At 33.2% G+C, this 26,275-nt stretch overlaps 2 protein-coding genes and 1 long non-coding RNA gene across 3 annotated transcripts; 2 read left to right on the top strand and 1 right to left on the bottom strand.

Annotated features, from left to right (window-relative positions):
* Window positions 1-1,077: 1,077 nt before the first annotated feature.
* LOC121215535 (uncharacterized) lies at window positions 1,078-1,948 on the top strand. The gene is made up of 3 exons (XM_041090277.1): window positions 1,078-1,212; window positions 1,292-1,350; window positions 1,462-1,948. Exons 1-3 carry the CDS (start codon window positions 1,147-1,149, stop codon window positions 1,706-1,708), a joined length of 372 nt encoding a protein of 123 aa, XP_040946211.1. The 5' UTR covers window positions 1,078-1,146; the 3' UTR covers window positions 1,709-1,948.
* Window positions 1,949-9,031: 7,083 nt separating this feature from the next.
* Window positions 9,032-9,640, bottom strand: LOC121211024 (uncharacterized). The gene has a single exon (XM_041083195.1). It carries the CDS (start codon window positions 9,638-9,640, stop codon window positions 9,032-9,034), a length of 609 nt encoding a protein of 202 aa, XP_040939129.1.
* Window positions 9,641-19,828: 10,188 nt separating this feature from the next.
* On the top strand, window positions 19,829-20,750 carry LOC121215533 (uncharacterized). Its single transcript, XR_005911439.1, has 2 exons — window positions 19,829-20,005; window positions 20,320-20,750. It is a non-coding gene; the product is annotated as an uncharacterized lncRNA (long non-coding RNA).
* The last annotated feature ends 5,525 nt before the right edge of the window (window positions 20,751-26,275 follow it).

Here is a 26,275-nt window from a genome sequence, read left to right as displayed (position 1 = left end):
TTATCTCAAATTTTAGTATGATATTATTAATTTTAAATCTTAATTTTAATATTTGTCTTTTTATCGAACACATCATACAATTTATGAAGTAGTCCATTTACTTGTGATGGTAGCTTTATCTTATACGAACATACTTAATAGGATGATCCATTTACTAAACTCTCTTATTTTAACACATAATATTTTATTTGATTGTATCAATGAAGATGAAGGACGTAGGAACGGGTTTATAGAGTAAGCTCATTAGTTTAGGTTAATTTTATGACTTTTTTTCTTGGTTTCTTGGTTTCTTCATGATTACGATTTTTTTTTATTTTATGCTAAATTTTTTTTTCAAAAAGAACATAAATTGATATATAACACAAAATAATATGAATACAATTAAAATACACAAAAATATTATTATTATGTAAAATATATATAAACACAAAAAGCATAATTTTTCCTCCCTTTCTTTCTTTCTTTCCGTTTAGTTTCATTGTCTTTTTTTCCCCATCTTTTCTTATCCCTCTTTTTCTCTTTCTACTTTTTTTCTTCCCTCCCTCCCAGTCGCATCAATGTATTTTCCCAAACTTTGCAGTCATCTTTCAACAATTTTGTATAATTATAAAATTATTTAAAAACTTATAAATATAGAAAAAATTAGTGGTAAATGCTATTTTATTAAAAAAAAAGAAACAAACTATTTTTAACGTTATTTTATACTTAGAGTTTTATTTAAGTAATAATTTTATTTTTAAAATTGTACAATTTTTTAAATTAATAATTCTAAATTAAATTATAATTATTTTTAAAATTAATTTAATAATATGATGAGAAGTAAAGAGTATTCTGATTGGTTCAATTTTTTTTCCAAACGCTGCTCTTATATATTATATTTATAGATAAAAAAAAGTTTAGTTGGTGTTAACGGAAAATGTATAGCAATTTACAGGTTAAAAAATAAAAGTGGGAGAGGTAGAGGTAGAGGCCTTTCATGGACGATTAGTGGGCCCAATTCTTTAGCGCGTAAGCATGGCGAGACCCAATCTCATTTACTAAAAAAGTCTATAAAAGGAGGTCTACTTCTTGTATATGGAAAAGGAAAAGGAAAAGGAAAAGGAAAAGGAAATTTTTACTTACTAAAATCCCAGCAAATTCGATAATATGAAGAGCATGATTTATTTAATAACGAAGGCGAAATGGAAGAAATCATCAAAAAGGAAGGAAAAGGTAAGTATCATTTCCTATTTTGATCTATGCCTTTATTATTTTAGTTGAATGATTAATTCATGAATTTTTTTTTTCAAAGAGATTCCGCGAACGCATGAGAGCGGAGATGGGAATGATTAGAGTCAGACAACAAACACGGTTCGTTTAATATTTAAGAAAAAATTACATACTAATTATTATTAAAAAAGAATTAAATGCTAAATTATGTACGGTCTTCTGAAAAAAAATAACTTGATGGATCTCCTCCAGTTCAAAAACTGCTGCTAGGATGCAGCGTAGCTCAATTGTGGCTGAAATGGAAAGGCTTCAAGAAGAGGTAGCATTGAAGAGGGAAGAGACAAGCGCCCTGAGACAACAGCAGTTAAGGGAAGAAACTATGGCGGAAGCTATCTTACAAAATCTCAATCAACAAAGGCTGCTCAACGCCTGCCTCTTATTCCAACATTCATGTAACCAACATCTTCTTGACCTTCTGATACCCCATTTTCTAGGTTGAAATTCTTCTACGGAGATTGAATCTGTACATAATATGATAAATGTTCGGGTATGTATCATTGCCTAAAGCTTAGGCTTTGAAGTTGGCAAAGCAGCTTTTTTTTTTTTATGATAAATGTTGTTGTTGTTATTAGGAATATTTTTTTATATAAATTTTTATTTATAACCATATTTTAATTATATTCATTTTAATATGTATATACAACCATTATTTACTATTTTGTAGAATATTAAAATGATCAAATGGGCTACCTTTTTAATATTTTAGTAGATAGTATAAAACTATAAAACTACAGTTATTCTTTCAAAATAAAATAAAATAGTCCAATCGATGTCTTTCATTATTCATGCAAAAATCAAATGAAATTTGTTCTCTCACTCTTCAATATGCATGATTTATTATACATATATATACACATTTACATCTTACATGTAAGAAAAATGAAATAACAAAGAAACTGTTAACATTAATTTTTAATTAATAAGAGTAATCAGGTAAATTAAACATTATTTATGTTATAAAAAGTAAATTAAAATACATTAATTTATCATATATTTAAAACTTCTAAACTAAATTGAACAAATATTTTTATAATATTATAAATTTAAATATTCCATTATTTCAAAATCAGATGAATGTTTTAACTACATAAATATATAATATCAAATTACAAAACAAAACATACATGGCATATAATAAACATAGATAATATTGATATTCTTGATTTTACAGTATTTAAACTATTTTGAAAGGTAATAAAGATGGGGAAATATGGTAAAATAATTGTCATGAAACTATATTATATTACAAACAAGAAATGCTAAGTAAAATGTGAAAGATCATTTAAGCAGAGGCAAGGCTCGCTAATTACGCCACTGTTCTAGGCCCTGCGTCCAAACCTGATGATGAGGCCATTATATGGGTACGATTCTTTCGAAATGACAAAAAAGTAATAATAAAATACAACAGCGCGCGACGACAGAAGCCTTCGTCCGATTGGAATGATTAGTGGGCGCGATCTTTAAACCATCCCGCTTGAAACGATAAACAACGCGAGACACACTCTCTCTCTCTTACTCAAATCAATCATGATGATTTTATAATAAAAAGGGCAAAGTTCATGAAGTGGATGGGATGAAACCGAGGCATAAAGTGTAATTAGCGCAATTTAAATTTAAATTATATTTAAAAAGATAAATATTCTAGTCATCAAGTTAATTTACGAGATTTTTCACATTTTATAATTATTTTATTATATTTTCTTTTACTTTTCAATTCTACTTAGTAATAGAGAGAAATAAAATTAATTATTTTTTTTATTTTTTTACCTAGTACACTTATAAAAAAAACTTATATCTTTCATTCTACTAATTTTTTACTTTTCAATTTTTTATCTTTCTTTTTCTTTCCATACTGTCGAAACTATTTTTATTTTGAAATCGGAGGTTGACTTTAAAATGAAAATGGAGTTGTCACCAATCTTTTTTGTTTAGGTGTAATCGGGTCACCCTATGGTCGATCATTTTAATAAAGCATTTTTGGTTTATTAAAACAACGTTTTTTGGTCTATGAAAAAAAACTAGAAGACGGATTTGGAAGTCGGCTACGCACGAGGAAGGATTAGCACCCTCGCAATGCCCAAAATTGGTATTGATCAATTATTGTCCTAATGCCGAAAATTTGAAAAAGATTTTGAAATTCAATTCCTTTAAAATATTTAGATAACTTGAATTGGATGCCGAGATTCTCTCGTTCAAAAGGAATAAAATATCATGTCCAGCACGATTGGACACAATATTTCAAATCCTCAATACAAGATCATTTCGTAATTTCCAAAACTCATGCATTTGAAATTTCAAAAGGATATTTGGTTATTTGACCAAGCGGTAAATCGCAACCCAGCACGATTGGGCACAATTTATCAAATTTCTAAATACGAAATATTGCCTCATTTTAATTTAATAAAACATGGATGAAATGTCGAAAGGGTATTTCGTATCTTAGTCGAATGAAAAATCGAAACCATGCACGATTGGGCACGATCTCCCAAACTTCTAAACGCGAAATATTGCCTCATTTTAGTTTAAAAAGCGTGGATGAAATTTCAAAAAAGGATATTCCATATTTTAGTTAAATGAAAAAACGAAACCCAACACGATTGGGCATGACCTCTCAAACTCCCCAAATATGAAATATTGCTTCATTTTAATTTTTTTTTAAAAACATGGACGAAATTTCCAAAGGATATTCTGTATTTTAGCTGAACGAAAAATCGAAACCCAGCACGATTGGGCACGATTTCTCAGACCTTCAAACACGAAATAATTCATTAAGTTGGGAGGGTTTGAATTAACGATGGTATAAGCCGAGTCAAAATATACTTGTTTAGGTTTGTTTGGAGAAGAAATGAAACCACTAATGCTGGCTACATAGATTGGAGTTTAAATCTCAATGATAGCAGGAGATAAAAACATAATCACGAACATGCATAATATTACATGGTAAAAGTTCTAGACAAATAAATCATAATCATATGACAAGAAGGTATATGCAATGGCTACATACCTTATGCAAAGACTAATATTAACACACAAAAGCCAATGAATTACAAGGCAATTTTTAGAAAAGTATCAAGCAAATCAACACAAATGAAATGTAGCAAGTTTTAAAATAAAGAAGAATTAATAATGTGAGAAATGAAAAATGTGAAATTATCGATATACAAACAACAAATTTCGTGTAAGAATAAAAACGAGTAATATATGAAGGAGTCTTGAAAAAAGTACTAAAAAACAAAATACATAATATACAAAATATAAATCCCTCTAGGTAAATAATATGCATATAAATAAATAATTCACATGAAATGAAAAAAAATATTAATATGTAAAATAATAATATATAAACTAATTTTAGAACAAATGTCACGTGAGAAGTAAGTTAAAATGAATTATACAAAACAATATATATATATGTATATCAATCTAAAACAGATAATATATATAATACAAGTAATTTAATAAAAATAATAGCGCAATATTAAAACAAAGAATATTTATAACAAAAAAAATTCAAGAAAAGTGTGTTATAAGATAAAATATAAAAATATTCAAATGAAAATAAAAAAACAGTGTGAAATAAAATAATTCAAAATAATATGTTAAAATAGTATTGTTTTTAAAAAAAATGAATAACCAAAAAAAATTTAATTGAAATAAAAGTAAAATTAAAAGGATAATTCATAAACAAAGCAAATTATTAGAACAGGATCGGGGACCAACAAAATGTGCCCAAATATTCAGGGATTTAAAACGGAAAATATCCCAAAACCCCAAACACTGTGTTTAGGCGAGGATTAAAACAAAACTGATATAAAGTTCCTGGGCAAAATTTAAAGAAAATAAAAGAGAAAACATTTGCCCAATCAAACAGCAACGCATAAAAGGGGGACTAACTGCGAAAATAACCCCTTAAAGGGGAGAATGCGCAAATCCAACCTATGGATCAACGCGCAGACTGCTTTCCCCCCTTCTCACAATACTGCTGTTTTAAAGTTTAATAAAAACCTTTATTTTATATTTTTTGAAACATAAAAAAAAAACTTTAGAAAACCCAAAGCCTTTTCCTTTTTCTTTTTGAGACCTTTGATTTAAAAAACAAAAACCCTAAACTTTTCTCCTTTCCTTCCCTATTCGGTCGGTGCCTCCTTCATCAGAGATTCGGCGAGCCCAGGCCGCCGACGACACGAGCTCGACCCCGGTAAGTCTCCCCTCTCTCTCTCTCTTGTGTTATTTAAAATCGTTTGTAAAGAAAAGAACGAAAAGAAGTAATAAGGGAATAACTGTGAAAACGAAGGAAAAAGTGGAAAACAACCTTTTAAGCTTTGAATCTGATTTCTGATTGCTATTGATTTTCTTTGTTTTTTTCTGTTGTATTCGTATCTATTAAAAAAAAGATCCCTTTACATTCGGTTTGATTCAGTTTTATAGCCGAATGGAAAAACAAAAAAACTTCTTTACTGCTCCTTTTGCACTTGTTTGCAGGTTCGTGACTAAGCACGTTTCTGACGTGGCTTAATGGAGGAGCGTATGACACGGAGTTAGTGTTTGGTGCGCGAGGGAGGCGTGCGGTGGCTGAGACCTTTAGGTATACTAGGGTTTTTCAAAAATGTTAAAGTTTTAGGCTGGAATTTTGGGCTAGAGCTAGGTGTTTGGATTGGGTTTCAGGTTTGGGCCTATTGTAATTGGGTTTGAGGGTTTGGGTTGGTTTTGGTTGATTAAATTGGGTTTTATTTTAGTTTTTGTGTTGGGTATGTAATTTGGACTTTGTTTTTTTTTTATTTGGTCTGCTTTTATTTTGGTTTTGGTAGTGTTCTGGGCCCCGGGCGAAATGGGCCATCTACAGCTGCCCCTCTTTGCTCATTGTCATGTAACGAGAATGGAGCAAAGACCCTAAAAGGGTCATTTTGCCCGTTCTTCTCATATCTCGACCTCTTTATGCTCATCTTTTTCAAGTAGCCCCGCTCCAACCCACTGCATCTTCAGGGATATAAGAATTGTGCTTTCAATCCACTCCGCGTCCTCAACCTACTTCATTACGACTTCTGGAAGATAAAATTTGCAATTTTCAGCCTGTCACCCTACTACTTAGGGGGTTAAGGCTCATATCTTCAAACTGCTCTCTTGCTACCTTAGAGAGATAAGGTCGGTGACTAAATCTGCTCTATAGTCGATTCATAGAGATAAGACTCACCATTTTCGATCTGCTCCGTAGTTGATACATGGAGATAAGATCTGTAATTTGCAGCCTGTTACCCTAATACTTAGAGGGTTAAGGCTCGTATCTTCAATCTGCTCTCTTGCTACCTTAGAGAGATAAGGTCGATGGCTAAAATCTACTCCATAGCCGATGCATGGAGATAAGATCTGTAATTTGCAGCCTGTTACCTACTGCTTAGGGGGGTCAAGGCTCGTATCTTCAACCTGCTCTCTTGCTACCTCAGAGAGATAAGGTCGATGGCTAAAATCTGCTCCATAGCCGATATATAGATATAAGACTTGCCATTTTCGATCTGCTCTATAGCCGATACATGGAGATAAGATTTGTAATTTGTAGCATGTTACCCTACTGCTTAAGAGGTTAAGGCTCGTATCTTCAATCTGCTCTCTTGCTACCTCAGAGAGATAAGGTCGATGGCTAAAATCTGCTCCATAGCCGATACATGGAGATAAGATCTGTAATTTTTAGCATGTTACCCTACTGCTTAGGGGGTTAAGGCTCGTATCTTTAACCTGCTCTCTTGTTACCTCAGAAAGATAAGGTCGATGGCTAAAATCTGCTCCACAGCCGATACATGGAGATAAGACTCGCCATTTTCGATCTGCTCCATAGCCGATACATGGAGATAAAAGCTTTAATTTGCAGCCTATTACCCTACTGCTTAGGGGGTTAAGGCTCGCTACCTTTGATCTGTTCTCCTACTGTTTAGAGGAGATCTATATCTTCCACCGATGTCGCTACACCATCCTCTGAGGAACATGTCTTATAAACTTGGTTTTATATGCCTATAGTTATGCCAAAAGACTAGGATGCTATGATCAAAATGAATCAAATGCTCCTAACTAGATGTATTATGGATGCCATTTGTATGAATGCAGAATGTCATGAAAATGCCCTTTTTTACGTTTAGGCTATTATTGCTCACCGCTTGTCATTGACGTATTTCTTCTTGTTCAACTGATTTCTTTAACAACTATCTAAAACAATAGTCTTAACCAAAACTTTTTACTTCTCAAGTAACTCTAACCCTTAAGGTTGGTAAGTTCTGAATAATTGACCTGTTTCGGGTTCTTGCACTACTTAGAAACTTCTAGAGTAATATACAGGACACCTTTTATGAATGTGTTATTAGTCTATTAATAATAGGAAATGCTTGAAAAATATTGCCAAGATGGACAAGGTGAAACTTTATTGAGAGCGAAGCTCGAGGTAAAAAGTTTATCATGATAATAAATTTTGTTAAGGTACAAAAAAATGTATAAGATGGAAAATAGGTGCCCCAGATATCGCAGTGTGAGCTTCACTATTCGGACGGCTCGAAAACCATTGGGAGCCAGATGTGCGTTTAGGAGGTCTGAAGTATTTCGTCGATACCCCAAGATGTAATGTTCCCCCTTCTTGTTAATTCCGGTAGAAACAAGGCCGCAACATGCCCCATCCTTGATCACAATTTGAGTTTCCCTTTTCTGGGTTTTCAACTCAAAGCGCCCTTTGTGGGTTTTCGCCTTGGCCTCTCCATTTTTTTTAAAGCGCCCTTTTCGAGTTTTCGCCTTGGCCTTTCCTTTTTCAGGTGAAGTACTTCTTGACCGAATTTGAATTTACCGGGTTGGGAAGGCTTTTACTATCCATTTCTATTAATATCAGTGGCCCTCTAGAAAAAACCTTCTTCACTACATAAGGTCCTTTCCAGTTTGGCATCCATTTCCCCCTGAGATCCTTTTGCATAGGGAGAATCTTTTTCAATACCAAATCCCTTTCCTGGAATACTCTTGGGCGAACTTTCTTGTTGTAAGCTTACATCATTCGTTTCTGGTACATTTGACCATTACGGATAGCCTTCAGCCTCTTTTCTTCAATCAAGTTTAGCTGATCATACCGGGATTGGACCCATTCTGCTTCATCTAGCTTCAATTCCAATAAAACCCGGAGAGAAGGAATCTTGACTTCAATAGGCAAAACTGTCTCCATCCCATAAACCAACGAGAAAGGTTTCGCCCCGGTGGAAGTTCTGACCGATGTTCGATAGGCATAGAGAGCAAATGGTAGCTTTTCATGCCAATCTTTATAGGTCTCAACCATTTTCCTCACGATCTTCTTTATATTTTTATTAGCCGCCTCAACTGCCCCATTCATTTTTGGGCGATACAGTGATGAGTTGTGGTGTTTAATTTTGAATTGACTGTAGACTTCCACTATCATGTTGTTATTTAAATTTAACGCATTTTCAGATATGATCCTCTCTAGCATGCCATATCGACATATAATTTCCTTTTTCAAGAATTTACTGACTGCCGACTTCGTGACGTTGGCGTATGTAGCAACCTCGACCCACTTGGTGAAATAATCAATTACTACAAAGATGAAACGATATCCGTTAGAAGCCTTCGGCGAAATCGACCCAATAACGTCTATGCCTCACATTGAGAAAGGCCATGGGGAGGTCATAACATGAAGAGGTGAAGGAGACACATGAATCTTGTCACCATAAATTTGGCACTTATGGCATTTCTTGGCATAGTTTATGCGATCTCCCTCCATTATAGACTAGTAATACCCGAATCTCATGATTTGCCTGGCCATTGTGAACCCATTGGCATGCGTCTCGCAGACACCTTCATGGATTTCTTCTAGGATTTTCTTTGCTTTAACAGCATTAACACATCTTAGCAGTACTTTTTCTTTCCTTCTTTTATACAGGATTTCTCCGTCTAAGACATAGTCACCGGCCAGCCTCCTCAATGTTCTTTTATCATTTTCAGTTGTCTGATCAGAATATACACGATTTTTTACATATCGTAGAACATCCTGATACCAAAGATGATTATCCCTCTCCTCCTCTTCGTCGATATTGCAGCAATGTGCTGGAGCATCACAAATACTCATCTGGATCGGCTTTATATCCTCTTGGTTATTTGCTTTGATCATGGAAGCTAACGTAGCCAAGGCATCAGCCATCTGATTTTCATCGCATGGAAGGTAATGAAAAGTGATATCGTCAAACACCTTGATTAAATCCATAACCAGCTCTCGGTAATTGATCAATTTGGAGTCTCTTGTTTCCCATTCACTCTTGAGCTGATAGATTACTAGTGTGGAATCCCCATATACCTCTAACACCTTGATTTGGCGCTCTGCGGTAGCATGGATGCCCATGATACATCCTCGTACTCTACCATACTATTTGTACAATCAAAATCCAATTTACAAGTGAATAGATAGTGATCTCCCTTTGGGGATATCAAGACTGCCCCAATTCCATTACCAACGGCGTTTGACGCTTCGTCGAAATTCAATTTCTAAGGATGATCTTCTAGAGTATCTTCTTGGGCGGCTGCCACATACATTAGATATTCATTAAAAAAATTGAAGTTTAAATACTCGTAATCCTCTAAAGCTCTACTGGCTAGAAAATCTGCTATTGCACTTCCTTTTACAGCCTTCTAGTTCATATAAACTATGTCGAATTTAGAGAGCAGGATTTGCCATCGGGTCATCCTTCCATTCAAAGCGGCTAACTCTATCATGTACTTAAGAGGATCCAATTTCGAGATTAACCAAATCGTATGGTACAACATGTAATGCCTTAATCTCCGGGTTGTCCAGACCAAAGCGCAACGTAGCTTCTCAATTGGCGAATATCCCATCTCACACCCAGTGAATTTCTTACTGAGGTAGTATATTGTCTTTTCTTTCTTTCCTGTCTCATCGTGTTGCCCAAACACACATCCTATTGAGCAGTCAAATACTATCAAATACAATATCAATGGTCTACTCGGGTTGGGTGGTATTAACACTGGGGGATTGAACAGATATTATTTAACCCTGTCAAAGGTCTTCTGGCACTTTTCATTCCACACGTCTGGGTTGTGTTTCTTGAAAAGACAAAATATGGGGTCGCATTTCCCGGTTAATTGCGAAATAAATCGGGCGATGTAGTTTAGTCTTCCCAGAAAACCTCGAACTTCTTTCTGAGTGCATGGCGGAGGTAATTGTTGTATGGCCTTGAATTTGTCGGGTTCGACCTCGATTCCTTTTTCTCTGACGACAAAACTGAACAGCTTTCCTGATCTAGCTCCGAAAGTACATTTTGTTGGATTGAGTTTTAGCTGGAACTTTCTCAGCCTCAAGAAAAATTTCCTCAAAACATGTATGTGCTATTTTTCAGTTTGGGATTTTGTAATCATATCGTTGATGTAAACCTCAATCTCCTTGTGTATCCTGTCGTGAAACAAGGTTATCATGGCTTTTTGATACGTTGCTCCTGCATTTTTTAACCTAAATGGTATCACCTTATAGCAAAATATTCCCCACAAGGTTATGAACGTGATCTTTTCCATGTCTGCAAGATGCATCTTTATCTGATTGTATCCCGAGAAACTGTCCATGAAAGAGAACAATGAGTAACCCACCGTATTATCCACTAGAGTGTCTTTATGGGGTAGTAAGAAGTTGTCCTTTGGGCTAGCCTTGTTTAGGTCTCTGTAATCCACACACATCCGCACTATTCCATCTTTCTTAGGGACGGGGACCACATTGGCTACCCATTCTGAGTAATTCACCACTTGTAAGAACCCAGCATCAAATTGCTTCCTTACCTCTTCCCTTATTTTTACTGTAACATCGGGTCTCATCTTTCGCAGCTTCTGTTGAACAGCCTTGCACTCTTCTTTTTTGGGGACTTAATGTACCGCAATATCAACGCTTAACCCAGGCATGTCTTGATACGACCATGCGAAGACATCTTTGAACTCTTGCAGTAGTTTAACGAGGTCTCCCTTTGTTTCCTCAGTTAGGCAAGTTTCAATTTTTACTTCTTTCCCTTCCTCTAAAGCCACATTCTCGGTTGTCTCTTTATAAGGTAGAATTTGTTTCTCTTCTCGTTCTACTATCCTTAACAAATCCAGAGATAACCCATAATCTTCGTCAACTTCGAAATCCTGAGATCCCTCTAGACACATATCTTGCTCAACAGGAAGTTCTGGGTCCGTAACAGTGACGTTTGTGTCGTTGATATCCGGAAACTTATTGAAACATGAAAGAAATATCCAAAGAATGAATCTAAGAGTGGCTTATTTGTACGGCATGATTATGAATGTAATGAGAATGTGAGAGAAAAAAGAAAAAAAATATTTGTCCAGAATGAGACTTAAAAATGCATTTCTTATTAAAAATAAAGATGTTTGAACATGAACCTATTTGACAAACGATTCTTATTGTTTCTAGGCTTAAAATAGGCTTAAAACAATAAGTTTATTCTGAACATTACTCTGCTTAGCTTTAAGAACTACAGGAATTTCTTCCACAATCCAATTGTTTAGAACACTGCCAGGCTCATAAGGGCGAATGCCTGATAAATCTTCTTCCATCATTCCTTCCTCGAATAAGGCATTGATGCTCAAATTGCCCATCAAATCTTTAGCTGTCTTTTCTCTTGTCATCTCTTATTCCAGATGAATAATTCCTCCTAACACGAATGTATTGGATATGTGGAGAAAGGTCATTGACTCCCACCTGACCTCTGTCTCACTCAATCGTGCCCTTCGTCTATCATGTTTTCTCTCTAACTCTTTCTTTCTTTATCTAGCGTCTGGCCTATATCCCAAATTGAAACGATCCTGCTTGCCAGCTAAACTCGGCACTTCAATCTATCCGTGGAGGTATTTTCCAAGTCCCCTTCCAGGCAATGCCCATTTTCCTACCATCAGTCGTAAGCTCATCCTCGTAGCTTTGAATATTTTCAGCATTGGGATTTGCCTCATTTGATAATGAAAGTCGCTTTGACAAATTGCAATGATTGAAAGGAACACTCAATTGCTTTATCATCATTCTCGATGTACGGCGCGTCACTAGTAATAGAGGCGATAATGTCCTCCTCTGTATTTATGGTTATCAGCCGACCCTCCGTTACCAACTTCAGCTTCTGGTGCAATGATGATGGTACCACTCCCGCTGAGGGAATCTAAGGCCTCCCTGGTAAACAATTATAAGAGGTTCTAATGTCCATCATGAGAAAGTCTACCTCGTACGTGTTGGATCCGATCGGAAGGGAAATCTTAATTCTACCCATTACTTTTCTCTCGGTGCCATCAAATGCTCTCACTATGTTCTAGCATGTCTTCATATGAGAGCTATCTATAGGTAACCTATTCAATGTAGGCAGCGGCAAGACATTTAGTGCTGGCCCATTGTCAATCAATACCCTTTGCACCGGGTGGTGATGTGCAGAGCTTTGGTGGACCTCATGCCACCTGGCGGTATCTCATCATCGCTGAAAGAAATGAAGTTATCGGCACTTATATTGCTGACAAGACGGTCTAGCTTGTTCACCAAAATGTCTTCAGCAACATAAGTTTTATTCAACACCTTCATCAACGCATTACGGTGTACCTTCAAATTTTGGAGCAAAGCTAGTACCGAGGTGCGTGCTGGCTGCTTGTGCAACTGTTCCATAACACTATATTCACTGTGTTTTAGGAACTTCAAAAATTCTTTTGCTTCATTCGCGGTTACTGATTTATTAACCAGTGGTTTTGTCCTCTCTTTCCTCTGTTCAAACATCAAATATTTCTCTTTTACAGGCTCGGCTTTTGTATTTGGCTTGCTGACCAGGCTCCCCTCTCCTAATGACGTCACATTATAGTTATAATTCTAAGGCATCCTTTTGTTATCCTTGTAAGGAAAAGCCACGGGTTTCTGAATCACCACTCTTAGTGTCGTTCTGGCTCAGCTTCATCGACTTTCGATCGTGAAATAATCACCCAGTAACAGTATGATTAGGTAACGGGTTTCCTACACCAAGTGCATCATCGAACTTCACAACACCCATGTTGATGAGCCTTTCGACTACTCTTTTGAAAAAGGTGCAGTTCTCTATCGAGTGCCCCGTGATGCCTGTATGATATTCGTATTAGGCAATTGCATCGTACCACTTGGGGGATGGGGGTCGTAATAGTTTTAAGTAGAACGGGGATACGTGTGCATCGAATAAATTTTTGTAAAACTCCCGATACATTATCAGAATGGGTGTAAACTGGGGTTTCTCCATATTCTACTTTGTATTGGGCTCTTACCTTGTCAAAGCTTACTGGCCCGTGACCATTGTTTTTGGTTGATTAACTGTGATTGGTTTTACATGACCCATGCTCACATTACCGACTTCATTTTCACTCTTCTTTGGGGCTGACCTCCTAGCGCTCTCCCCCGCCTCTATCTTTTCGCACCTTATTGCATTATCTATCATTTCATCGGACATCACTATGTCCGTGAAACTATTTATCGCGCCTCCCAGCATGTGGTTAATAAAAGGTGCCTTCAAAGTATTAATGAAAAACATAGTTGTTTCTTTTTCTAACAGTGGAGGTTGAACTTGCGTAGCGACTTCCCTCCACCTCTGAGCATACTGCCTGAAACTCTCATTTGACTTCTTCTCCATATTCTCTAACGTGATCCGATCAAGCGCTATGTCCGTCACATGGAAATACTGCTTCATGAAGGCCAGTGCTAAGTCCCTCCACGATTTAATTTGGGTGCGACTCAGTTGATAGTACCATTTGGCTGCAGCCCCACTCAGACTATCCTGGAAACAGTGAACTAGCAACTGATCATTATTGACATGATCAATCATCCTCTGACAAAACATCGTGATGTGGGCCTTAGGGCAGTTGGTTCCGTTATATTTCTCAAACTCCGACATTTTGAACTTCGGATGGAGCACTAGATCTGGAACCAAACTCAACTCTTTAGCATTCATACCATATTGATAATCTGTGCTTTCCAGCACATTGAATTTCTCCTCTAGCCATTTGTATCGGACTTCCAGCTGCCTTGGGAGTTCTCCTTTTGCCTTCTTCACCTCTGTCATCTCATCAAAGTCGGGGACCGAAGGATTTACCCAATCGTCCTAAGGTTTAGAACACGAGCCTGTCGGTAAATTCATCGGTGCCAAAATACCAGCCTAATACTGAAGTTTGATATTGACAGACACCCTTTGTGGTGGTATTGGGGTATTCACTAGGGTGAAACCTGGAAGGTAAACAAGGATCTCGCTATCACCCTCTGGGTTGACCACATGGCTCTTCCCTTTTCCTGGCCCTCCGAGCAACAACTGAGTTAGCTGATCCATCATGTCCTTCTGTGATTCTTGCATCTGATCTTTCATATCCTACTAAATCTTGGCCAGTTGCTCTTGCATCTGTGCCTGTAGCTGCTCCTGTATTTCTTTCTACATTTGTTCCAGTCTTTCTAGCTTTTGATTCATAATTTTAGTATTTTTCCATGTGTAGTATTGATGTTCTAGGGTAACTATAATATAATTACTTTTAATTAGGGTTCCTTTGTGAAGTTTAGTGCACATAATGTGATGTAATGCAAATAAATGAGATGTATGCAAGACTAAAGAGATGTCGATTCTGATTTAATTTCAATTAGAAAATTTTATTGGAAAAAAAAATCTTTACATAAAATAGATCATATATACAGCTTTGTTCTAATGCTCAGAGTTTTAACTCTCTTAAGAAGGCAAGCCAGCTCACGATCCCGATCTGACTCTAACTCGTACTTCACACTTAACACATCAGCTTGAACTGCCAAGGTCTGTAAATGATCAGCCACTTCTCGAATCTGAGCCACAGCTTTGCCCATGATATGATCTCTATCCCTGACCTGGTCCTATGATCGACGGAGCAGCTCCTTCCCCTGCTCATTATTCGACTTAAGGAATTCAATTTGAAGTTCACAATTCCGTAACGCAGTCTCAAGTTCTTCTACCTTTCCTTTCAAATCCTCGATCCTGCTCAGGCTTGCCCTTAGTTCAATGTCCGAGTTATGACCATGACTCTGATGTGGTGTCTTTTCTAACTCTGCTACCCGAGCCGCTAACATTCGCATCTCATCTTGGCCCTCAGCCAAACTCTTCTTCAAGGTGCTTTCACGTACTCGAGCATCATGGAACCTCTTCTTCCATTGATCAGCTCTGGCCTTTTCCGCTTGAATTTCTTGTCACCATTGCTCCGATGTCTTTCCCAATCCGACTGTTCTCATTGACATATGTAGTTTCTTGTAATCAGTCTTCAAACTGTCCAAGTCTTCTTCGGCCTTCTTTTTTCCCTTTCTTAACTTCTCGGCCTCGAGTTTCTAAACATCGACATCTAACCTCAAATGCATCTTTTCCTCCTCCAATTATTCTATCTTTTTCCCTAACTCCAAATTTCTCTTTTCAAAGTCCTGTTTTATTGTTTCTAACTCGGAGAGAACTACTTGCAGGTATTCTTTCATCGGTCGAGTGCCTTCTTGCTTTGGTCTGGGGATATTATCATTAACTCTTCTACCTCACCAACTGTCATATTCGGGGGTTGCCATTGGTCCTACAGTAACTCTTTTCACTCGACGAATCTGGCTCCAAGCACTAGAAATCTCCTTAATCTTTTCCTTGTAGTTAACTCCCCTATACGTGAATTCAGATTAAGCTAGCCCGTGTATTACCGTTATGAACTGTCTCGATCTATATTGCCTTAGTACGAGCAAAGGAACATATCCCACGGCTCCCTAAATTTCAGGTAGAGGTACCCAATTAAAACTCCCACACCGATAGAAGATCTCATCGAGAACAAACCAAAGAGCTCTCCACTCAACATCCTCCTCTTAGAGACTTCGAAGGAGTGTGATCCAATTTTCTTCTAATATGTCATCTCTTCTAGGTGTAACCGCTATCTCTCTTAACAGGGAGTAATTCTCGGAGAAAACCCGATAAGAAACTTTATCCACCTTCTAGAAATGGCCATGGAACCAAGCCAACAATAATTGCGCACACCCTATAAATCTGCCTTCTCCAGCTCTCCTACATGCATTCAAAAATCTAAATATCTCAGCCAAGATTGCCTGAACAGGTGTAACTTCTTTGTCAAGTCAGTCAAAGAGATCCAAGACCATCTCGTCTACATACCCTAATGCCCTAGGGAAAATTATTAAACCATAGATGCTCAAGGCAAATACGTCAACTCTCTTTTTCGCATCAGGATGCACTAGAATCAGATCTCTCAAACTCCTCCATGGGATGTAATTATATTCCCCTTTTTGCTTGACCATTGCTGCAATCTACTACTCACTCATCCCCGAAACATTCATCAATTTTTTTACAAAAGGTGGGGCATTAGCAGCCTTGGAATAAGCTCTATCGACCTGAACCTTCGGACAATGAAGTAAAGCTGTATATTCTTCTACGGTAGGTACCAAATCTACCTTCCCAAAGGTAAAACAACTGTAGGCAGGATTCCAATACTGAGCGAGAGCCCGGCATAAGTGTTCGTCTACCTTGATGTCAAATAAGTAAGGCAAATCTCCATAACTACCATAGAACAACCGCTTGGTCTCTTCATCCCACTGGTCCCATATCTCTTTTAATTCTTAAAGATCATTTTGCGTCACACTAATGCGGGTGTAATCACACAATTCTAATGTATACCCCTCGGCAAGACTATCCCCTTTCTCTAATTCTGTTTTCTCTGACCATATACGGACAGTCGTATTATCTTCTATTTTATCAAGAAATTCATTCTCTATGAAAAGCTCCCTAAATGAGTAATCGAACGTGAATCGACACCTCTTTTGAATGAAATGACATGCAATTATGGCCACAATAAAACATAACAAGTCAATATAATATACCAAATATAATAGTCAAAGTAAATGAAAAAAATAACCAAGCACCAATTTGGGTGATTGCTAGGGTTTGGAGTAATACTGCCTAGGGTTGGGCTCTTAAGGCTCATTATATACGGTTTGGTACTAAAGAAAATGGTACCTGAACTAACAGATTCCTAGATCATCACCCATTATAGGCTCATATGGACCGAGTTCAGTTTAGGGGAATACATTTGCCTATGGCTACACGGAGGTGAAAACCTCACGAAGACATAGGTACGGATGTATCCCGAAAGCGATCCACTATCCTACACGGAGATGAAAACCTCACGAAGGAAATAGTTTCTCACTCCCACTTAAGGCTGCGGCCACAATGGTCATGCAAGATGATGCAATGGGATATAAAAATCAAAGTACAAAACATGAATAAAATGATGAACCATAAAACCCATGAAATGCGATGAAAGAATCGTATGTTAAAAACCAAATTTTAAATTTTCGACAAAAAGATAGAAAATGATCAATTTTACGGCTTGACTCTCTTATGATCCCAGCAGAGTCGCCAAGCTGTCGAAACCATTTTTATTTTTAAAAACGAAGGTCGACTTTAAAACAGAAATGGAGTCGCCATCAATCTTTTTTGTTTAGGTGTGATCGGGTCACCCTATGGTCGATCATTTTAATAAAGCATTTTTGGTTTATTAAAACAACATTTTTTGGTCTACGAAAAAAACTAGAAGACAGATTCGAAAATCGGCTACGCGCGAGGAAGGATTAGCACCCTCGCAACGCCCAAAATTGGTACGGTATTGATCAATTATTGTCCTAATGCTGAAAATTTGAAATTCAATTACTTTAAAACATTTAGATAACTTGAATTGGATACCGAGATTCTCTCGTTCAAAAGGAATAAAATATTATGTCCAGCACGATTGGACACAATATTTCAAATCCTCAATACAAGATTATTTTATAACTTCCAAAACTCATGCATTTGAAATTTCAAAAAGATATTTGGTTATTTGACCAAGCGGTAAATCACAACCCAACACGATTGGGCACGATTTATCGAATTTCTAAATACAAAATATTGCCTCATTTTAATTCAAGAAAATATGGATGAAATGTCGAAAGGATATTCCGTATCTTAGTCGAATGAAAAATCAAAACCCACGATTGGGCACGATCTCCCAAACTTCTAAACATGAAATATTGCCTCGTTTTAGTTTAAGAAAGCGTGGATGAAATTTCAAAAAAGGATATTCCATATTTTAGTCGAATGAAAAAACGAAACCCAGCACAATTGGGCATGATCTCTCAAACTCCCCAAATACGAAATATTGCCTCATTTTAATTCTTTTTAAAAACAGGGACGAAATTTCCAAAGGATATTCCGTATTTTAGCTGAACGAAAAATCGAAACCCAGCACGATTGGGCACGATTTCTCAGACCTTCAAACACGAAATAATTCCTTAAGTTGGGAGGGTTCGAATTAACGATGGTATAAGCCGAGTCAAAATATACTTATTTAGGTTTGTTTGGAGAAGAAATGAAACCACTAATGTTGACTACATAGATTGGAGTTTAAATCTCAATGATAGCAGGAGATAAAAACATAATCATGAACATGCATAATATTACATGGCAAAAGTTCTAGACAAATAAATCATAATCATATGACAAGAAGGTATATGCAATGGCTACATACCTTATGCAAAGACTAATATTAACACACAAAAGCCAATGAATTACAAGGCAATTTTTAGAAAAGTACCAAGCAAATCAACACAAATGAAATGTAGCAAGTTTTAAAATAAAGAAGAATTAATAATGTGAGAAATGAAAAATGTGAAATCATCGATATACAAACAACAAATTTCGTGTAAGAATAAAACGAGTAATATATGAAGGAGTCTTGAAAAAAGTACTAAAAAACAAAATACATAATATACAAAATATAAATCCCTCTAGGTAAATAATATGCATATAAATAAATAATTCACATGAAATGAAAAAATATTAATATGTAAAATAATAATATATAAACTAATTTTAGAATAAATGTCACGTGAGAAGTAAGTTAAAATGAATTATACAAAACAATATATATATATATATCAATCTAAAACAGATAATATATATAATACAAGTAATTTAATAAAAATAATAGCGCAATATTAAAACAAAGAATATTTATAACAAAAAAAATTCAAGAAAAGTGTGTTATAAGATAAAATATAAAAATATTCAAATGAAAATAAAAAAACAGTGTGAAATAAAATAATTCAAAATAATATGTTAAAATAGTATTGTTTTTTTAAAAAAAATGAATAACCAAAAAAAATTAATTGAAATAAAAGTAACCAAAAAAAATTAATTGAAATAAAAGTAAAATTAAAAGGATAATTCATAAACAAAGCAAATTATTAGAACAGGATCGGGGACCAACAAAATGCGCCCAAATATTTGGGGATTTAAAATAAAAAATGTCCCGAAACCCCAAAACACTGTGTTTAGGCGAGGATTAAAACAAAACTGATATAAAGTTCCTAGGCAAAATTTAAAGAAAATAAAAGAGAAAACATTGGCCCAATCGAACAGCAACACAGAAAAGGGGGACTAACTGCGAAATAACCCCTTAAACCCCCCCCCCCCCCCACAATACTGTTGTTTTAAAGTTTAATAAAACCTTTATTTTATATTTTTTGAAACATAAAAAAAACTTTAGAAAATCTAAAGCCTTTCCTTTTTCTTTTTGAGACCTTTAATTTAAAAAACAAAAACCCTAAACTTTTCTCCTTTCCTCCACTATTTGGCCGGCGCCTCCTTCATCGGAGATCTAGTGCGCCCAGGCCACCGACGAAACGAGCTCGACCCCAGTAAGTCTCCCCTCTCTCTCTCTCTTGTGTTATTTAAAATCGTTTGTAAAGAAAAGAACGAAAAGAAGTAATAAGGGAATAACTGTGAAAACGAAGGAAAAAGTGGAAAACAACCTTTTAAGCTTTGAATCAGATTTCTGATTGCTATTGATTTTCTTTGTGTTTTTCTGATTGCTATTGATTTTCTTTGTGTTTTTCTGTTGTATTCGTATCTATCAAAAAAAAGATCCCTTTACATTCGGTTTGATTCGGTTTTATAGCCGAATGGAAAAACAAAAAAACTTCTTTACTGTTCATTTTGCACTTGTTTGCAGGTTCGTGACTGAGCACGTTTCTGACGTGGCTTAGTGGAGGAGCGTACGACACGGAAGTGGTGTTTGGTGCGCGAGGGAGGCGTGCGGCGGCTGAGACCTTTAGGTATACTAGGGTTTTTCAAAAAAGTTAAAGTTTTGGGTTGGAATTTTGGGCTAGTGTTAGGTGTTTGGATTGGGTTTCAGGTTTGGGCCTATTGTAATTGGGTTTAAGGCTTTGGGTTGGTTTTGGTTGATTAAATTGGGTTTTATTTTCGTTTTTGTGTTGGGTATGTAATTTGGACTTTGTTTTTTTTATTAGGTCTGCTTTTGTTTTGGTTTTGGTAGTGTTCTGGGCCCCGGGCGAAATGGGCTGTCTACACACACTATCAATTAAAACTTAAAAATTTGAGTGAGAAATGATAATAATTAGAAAGCAAACACGGTTAATTTAATTTATAAAATTTTCATTAAAAATTATATATTAAAAATTAATATAAATTTTTTATTTTTAAAAGTTAAAGTGTTTTCATTCTTAAACAATTTAATAAATTTCATTCATTCGTTTATTATTATTCAATTTATAAATGCATGTAATCTTGCTTTTACAAATAATTTTAGAGATAGTTTTCTTGTCGTTCTTTACGGTCTAGTGGATGCTCAATTTTTTGTCAATTTTATTCGCCGCTTTGGAGCATTTGGGTTTGATTTACTTATCATGTTTAGTGCTTGCAATCAATTCAAATATATTGCACTTAAGTTGTGACAATTCTAGTTGTCAACATGTCATAATGTTCTATTGATGCTGAAGTTAAAACTTTTATTATATTAATGAAGCTTGTCTTTTACGGTCTACAATAGGTGATGGTTATTTTTTTCTCTCAAATTATATAATTCCAGTAATGGAATGAATTAATTATTTTTTTAAAAAGTACTCTTATGAATAAGTCAAATTTCAACAAGGAATTCAAATATCTAAAAATAATTAAAATCAAAGCGAATTTGAGTGATATATATTCCTTGATTCATATAAGTACTATAAACCGATACTAAACAATAGATTTAATACTCAAAAATGTAATATATATATATATCCTTAAAATAAAAAATCGAAGACTGTTGAATATTTAACTTTTTTATCATACATTCAATGACTAGATATTTATATAAATAAAGGGATAGGTTGTCTTTGGATTATTGTGTAAGATATAAATTATTTTAGGTTATTATGTTTAAATTTGGGATTAATTTTTATATTTTAATTTGATATAATTTAGTTCCTTAATTTTTATAATACCATTGGTTGGTATAAATAGTTAACACCTTTAATTATTTTGGTTAAATTGTCTAAGTGAATTAAAAACACACACACAAATTCTAACTCATTATGTCAAAATAGATTTTATTTGTGTGTTAGAATGATATTTTAAGAAAATTCATGTAGTATTTTAATCAAAATAGTTAATGATATTAATTATTTGAACTAATTAATGATTTATAAAATAAGAGAACTAAATTATGTCAAAACAAAGTATAGAGACTAAAATTTAAATTTAAATATAATAGAAGTACCGGAATAAAATATTGACCATTATTTTGTAATCGAAAAAAGGGACTGTTTGTAGTTGATTTAAATAAATATGCTGAATTCTTTTAAAAAAATTAAAGATATATGCTGAATTTTTTTTATATTGATTGATATATGCTGTTTTTGGAGAGAGAGAAAGTGAAAACACGTTTTGCAGGTGCGTCTTCATTGAAAATGGGTCCTTTAGCCACGTCAGTTAAAAACGTGCCCTATAGAATGCGTTTTCACTAAAAATTAAAAACTTAGCTCTTTTGCTCAGATAGTTAAATATTAGTATGTTTCTCCTTAAATTTTGGGTTTGATTCCTCTCTTTCACATTTATATTTTTTTATTTCATATTATTTCAAATTTTTTTATTTTTTATTAATATTTTTAACATGTTACTTTTTTGGTTAGATGGTTAGATAATTGCAATTTCAGCTTTAAGTCCCAAGTTTAATTCTTCTTATAAGCATTTTAATATGTATTTTTTCTTTCATGTTGTTTTAAACTTTTTTTAATTAATGTTTATGATTAATAAATATTTTGTTTTTAAATTTTTTATTTTTATTTCATATTTTTAATTAATAACTCTTTTATTTATAAAATCAAATAATTATTGCAAATATCATTAATTTTAGTAAATATAATTTTTATATATGTAATATTTATTTTTCGATCCATATTAGAAATCACCATACCCACAATATAGGTGGAGAAAATAAATATTTAACATATAAATATTATATATAAAGAAAAACATATCAAAAAAATTAGTTGATGTTTTTAAAAAATAATTACATATTTATTATTTGATTTTATAAATACTATAATTATTAATTAATGTTAGAGTGATTTGACCTGAGTCCCATAACTTGTTAAAGAAACAAAATACAGTGGCAAAATAAAGGGATCTGTGAGGGTGAAAAGTCAAGGGTCACCATAGATCCCCATTAAGCATAATACTCGACTGGGGTTGTGAACGGAAGTGCAGGGGCCGAAGGCCTTCGCAGTATGAACCATGCCGCACAAGTAGAATCCGTATAAAACTACACTTCTTTTGACATTGATTAAAATAGGGTTTTTCAACTTTTTTAATCGAAATTTCTCTTCTATCATTCGGTTTTCAATATTAGTGAATTTCTCCTCATCTGCCTGTGGTTTTTTCTCGAAAGGATTTCCATGTAAAATTTGTATTTTATTTTTCTTTTCTTTTCTTATTGCTTTGCGACCATTCTATTGCCATTATCGACATCTATTATAACAATAAAAAAAACCTTAAAAACAATATATTTACTAATTATAAACATTAATTAAAAATGAAAAATCTTTAAATAAATGAAATAAAAATACAAAAAATGCTTATAAGAGGAATTGAGTTTGGTACTCGAGAATGAAATCACAATTATCTAACTATCTAACAAAAAAATATAATATGTTAAAAATATTAATTAAAAATAAAAAATCTTAAAATAACATGGAATAAAAAATATAAATGTGAATAAGAGAGGAATCAAACCTGACACTCAATGACAAAAATATTAACATTTAACTGTCTGACCAAAAAAACTAAATTGTCAATTTTTAGTGAAAACATGTCCTATAGGGCGCATTTTCACTTTCTCTCTTCAGAAACAGTATATATCGATAAATATATAAAAAAACAGCACAAATCCTTAAATTTAAAATTATTTCTATATATTTATTTAAATCAATGGACTGTTTTCGCTATTTCCTCTTTTAATAATAGTTTTTATATAGTTTAAATATGACAAAGATCTCTCTACTCATATAAAATTTAAATTTAAATTTTATATTTTAATTTTGAGACATTAAATTTTTGTATTTTTTTATTTAAAAATTTTGGTCCCCCTGTCTAATTTTGCCGTTAGTGAATGTTATATATAAGACGGAATAACTTTTTTAGCCCTCAAGATTTACAACATTTTGTCAATTTGGTCCTTACCATTTAAAAGTAAATAATTTTTAAAAAAATTAAAATTATTATTTTTCCATATTTTAAATAAAAAATAAAAAAAAGTAAAAAATAATAATTAAAATTCAAAAAATAAAAAAGGATTTAAATATATAAAAAAATTTCTAAAATTCAATATTATAAAATGACTTTAAATATATATAACTTTTTTTCTAAATTTAAAATTATTATTTCTTGTGAACTAGTACAAGCTAGTTGAATCGAACTAAAAAATCGGTTAAATAGGTAGTTGAATCGATTTTTATAAAATTTTAAATATTTTGATTTTTGAATTTTTTAAATAATTTAATTGTTTTGAACTGGTCAAACTATTTGAATTAGTCAAACTATTTGAACTAAGAATCGATTGGTCTAACTAGTTTGACCACTGATCTAATCCCAAAAACATTACCAAAATTTCAAAAGAAATGCTATTTACTCCTCAAAATTTTTTGAATCTTTTTTTTGAAATTTTGGCAATGCTTACGGAACCAGACCAGTTTGACCAATCGATTCTCAGTTTGAACAATCCAACCGGTTCAAAGCAAAGAAATTATTCAAAATAAAAACTAAAAAATATTAAAAAGTATAAAAATCGATTCAACTACTGATTCAACCAATTTTTTAGCCCAATTCAACCAGTTGATTCATAGTCCAATTGGCCAATCAAGTTTGATTTATACAAAATTAAATTGTGAATCTTTTTATATTTAAAATGAATTTTGTTTTTATTTGTAATTAGTTTTTATTTTTCAAAATATTCTATGTTTTTATTTAAAATATGGAAAAATAGTTTTTTGAAAACTTATTTACTTTTAAAGAGTAAAGATCAAATTGATAAAAAATTGTAAATGTTGAGAGTTAAAAAATTTATTTCACCTTTTCTATAACCCCTAAGTGCAAAATTAAACGGAGGGGTTAAAATTTTTAAATAAAAAAAAGCACCGAGACTTAGTGTTTCAAAATTAAAGCGTAGAAATTAAAATTTAAAATTTTAAAGAGTTTTTAATATATTTAAACATTTTTATACATAGGTATAAGTTTTAATCAATCTGTTACTTACTAAAAAACTAAAGTTGCATAAGCAAAAAGTGAAGAAAAATAATGGCAAACTCATCTGGGTCTCATTAATTTAATTAGAATTTTAATTAATATCATATTTAAAAAATTGGGATTAATTAATATCATATTAATTAACAATAATTAACAACAAAAGAAAAGAAAGAAAAAAGTAAAAGAAAAGAAGGTTAGGGAAATGATTATTTTTGTTTTGATTGTTAAAATTAATAAGGAAAATGAAATGAAAGTAAATTTAACTATTTTTGTTAGGATAAACTGTGGAAAGAAAATGAAGTAATTAAATATAGTGATTTTTTTACAACCATAGTTTTTTTATAATATAATTATGTAAAAATTAAGGAGGATAAAAATCATATTTTACATTTTAAAAATCTATTTACTTTCCTTTTCCAAATTTTTCCCTGCCTTGGGGTAATTAAAATCATAATTAAGTGCATTAAACCAAATCGAAATGATTTTGTATTTCTCTTATATTTGGAATTTGTTTTTTTACTTTTATTTTTATTTTTAGAAATTTAATTTCTTAATTTTCAAAATTTAAAATTTCGATATAATTGTTAACAACTTAAAAATCTTGTATTAAATTTACTAGTGTGGAACTTTGAAATAAAAAAAATATTTACTTGATAGCCATAAAACAAAAAAATTAATGTTGTAATAAATCTAAATTTAATAAAAGAACAATGTTAATAATCAGACTTGTATTTTAAAATCCTAAAAGTAGAAGGACTAAATTTCAAATATATAAAAATTAAAAAGACTTCCAATATATTTTAACCTTATAATTTTATATTTATAACATGTCTAAGAGTAATCATTGTAATTAATAAACCTCGTTGAATTGAGCCTTCCAATTACAATACTCTCTATTTCTCTATTTCTTATGATGGGGTTGAGAATTGGGATAATATGCAAGTACAAGCAATTACTCTCAAATCAATTTACCTTAAAATTTTCAAAACATATCGGTACATTATTTATGTTCAATAAGTTACTTTAATACAATAATAGTAGAACGAATATTTTAATTTTAAGACATATGTTTTATTTCTTAAAATATAATTATATGTTATTTTACTAATGAAAATTTTATTGATAAGAGATAATTTCTTATACATTTTGACCTACACAAGATTTCTCATATTAACGATACTACATTCATATAGCGTATAAAAAAAAGTTAGATCGTGCTAGCATGTTGCATATTTCATAATTTTTTCTGTAAGTGGAATTGTGATAATCCATACTTTGAAGAAGACATGAAAGAAACAAATTCTGATAATTTTAATGATTCAGATTTAGATTCAAATGATGAATAATTTGGCCAAAGACCAACAGGTGATGACAATAGTATGTGT

The sequence above is a fragment of the Gossypium hirsutum genome, chromosome A02 (assembly GCF_007990345.1).
Source record: "Gossypium hirsutum isolate 1008001.06 chromosome A02, Gossypium_hirsutum_v2.1, whole genome shotgun sequence".
Classification (NCBI taxonomy): Eukaryota; Viridiplantae; Streptophyta; class Magnoliopsida; order Malvales; family Malvaceae; genus Gossypium; species Gossypium hirsutum.
The sequence above is the reverse complement of the archived record's forward strand: the minus strand, read 5'-3'. Positions and strand labels throughout refer to the sequence as shown.

What these genes read in the sequence shown, in the direction of transcription:
- LOC121215535 (XM_041090277.1), top strand. Translation starts at nt 1,147, where the DNA reads ATGAAGAGCATGATTTATTTAATAACGAAGGCGAAATGGAAGAAATCA. An exon ending in CATCAAAAAGGAAGGAAAAG is followed by an intron (nt 1,213 to 1,291) that starts GTAAGTATCATT and finishes TTTTTTTCAAAG; the next exon opens with AGATTCCGCGAACGCATGAG. An exon ending in AGAGTCAGACAACAAACACG is followed by an intron (nt 1,351 to 1,461) that starts GTTCGTTTAATA and finishes GATCTCCTCCAG; the next exon opens with TTCAAAAACTGCTGCTAGGA.
- LOC121211024 (XM_041083195.1), bottom strand. Translation starts at nt 9,640, where the DNA reads ATGGGCATCCATGCTACCGCAGAGCGCCAAATCAAGGTGTTAGAGGTA.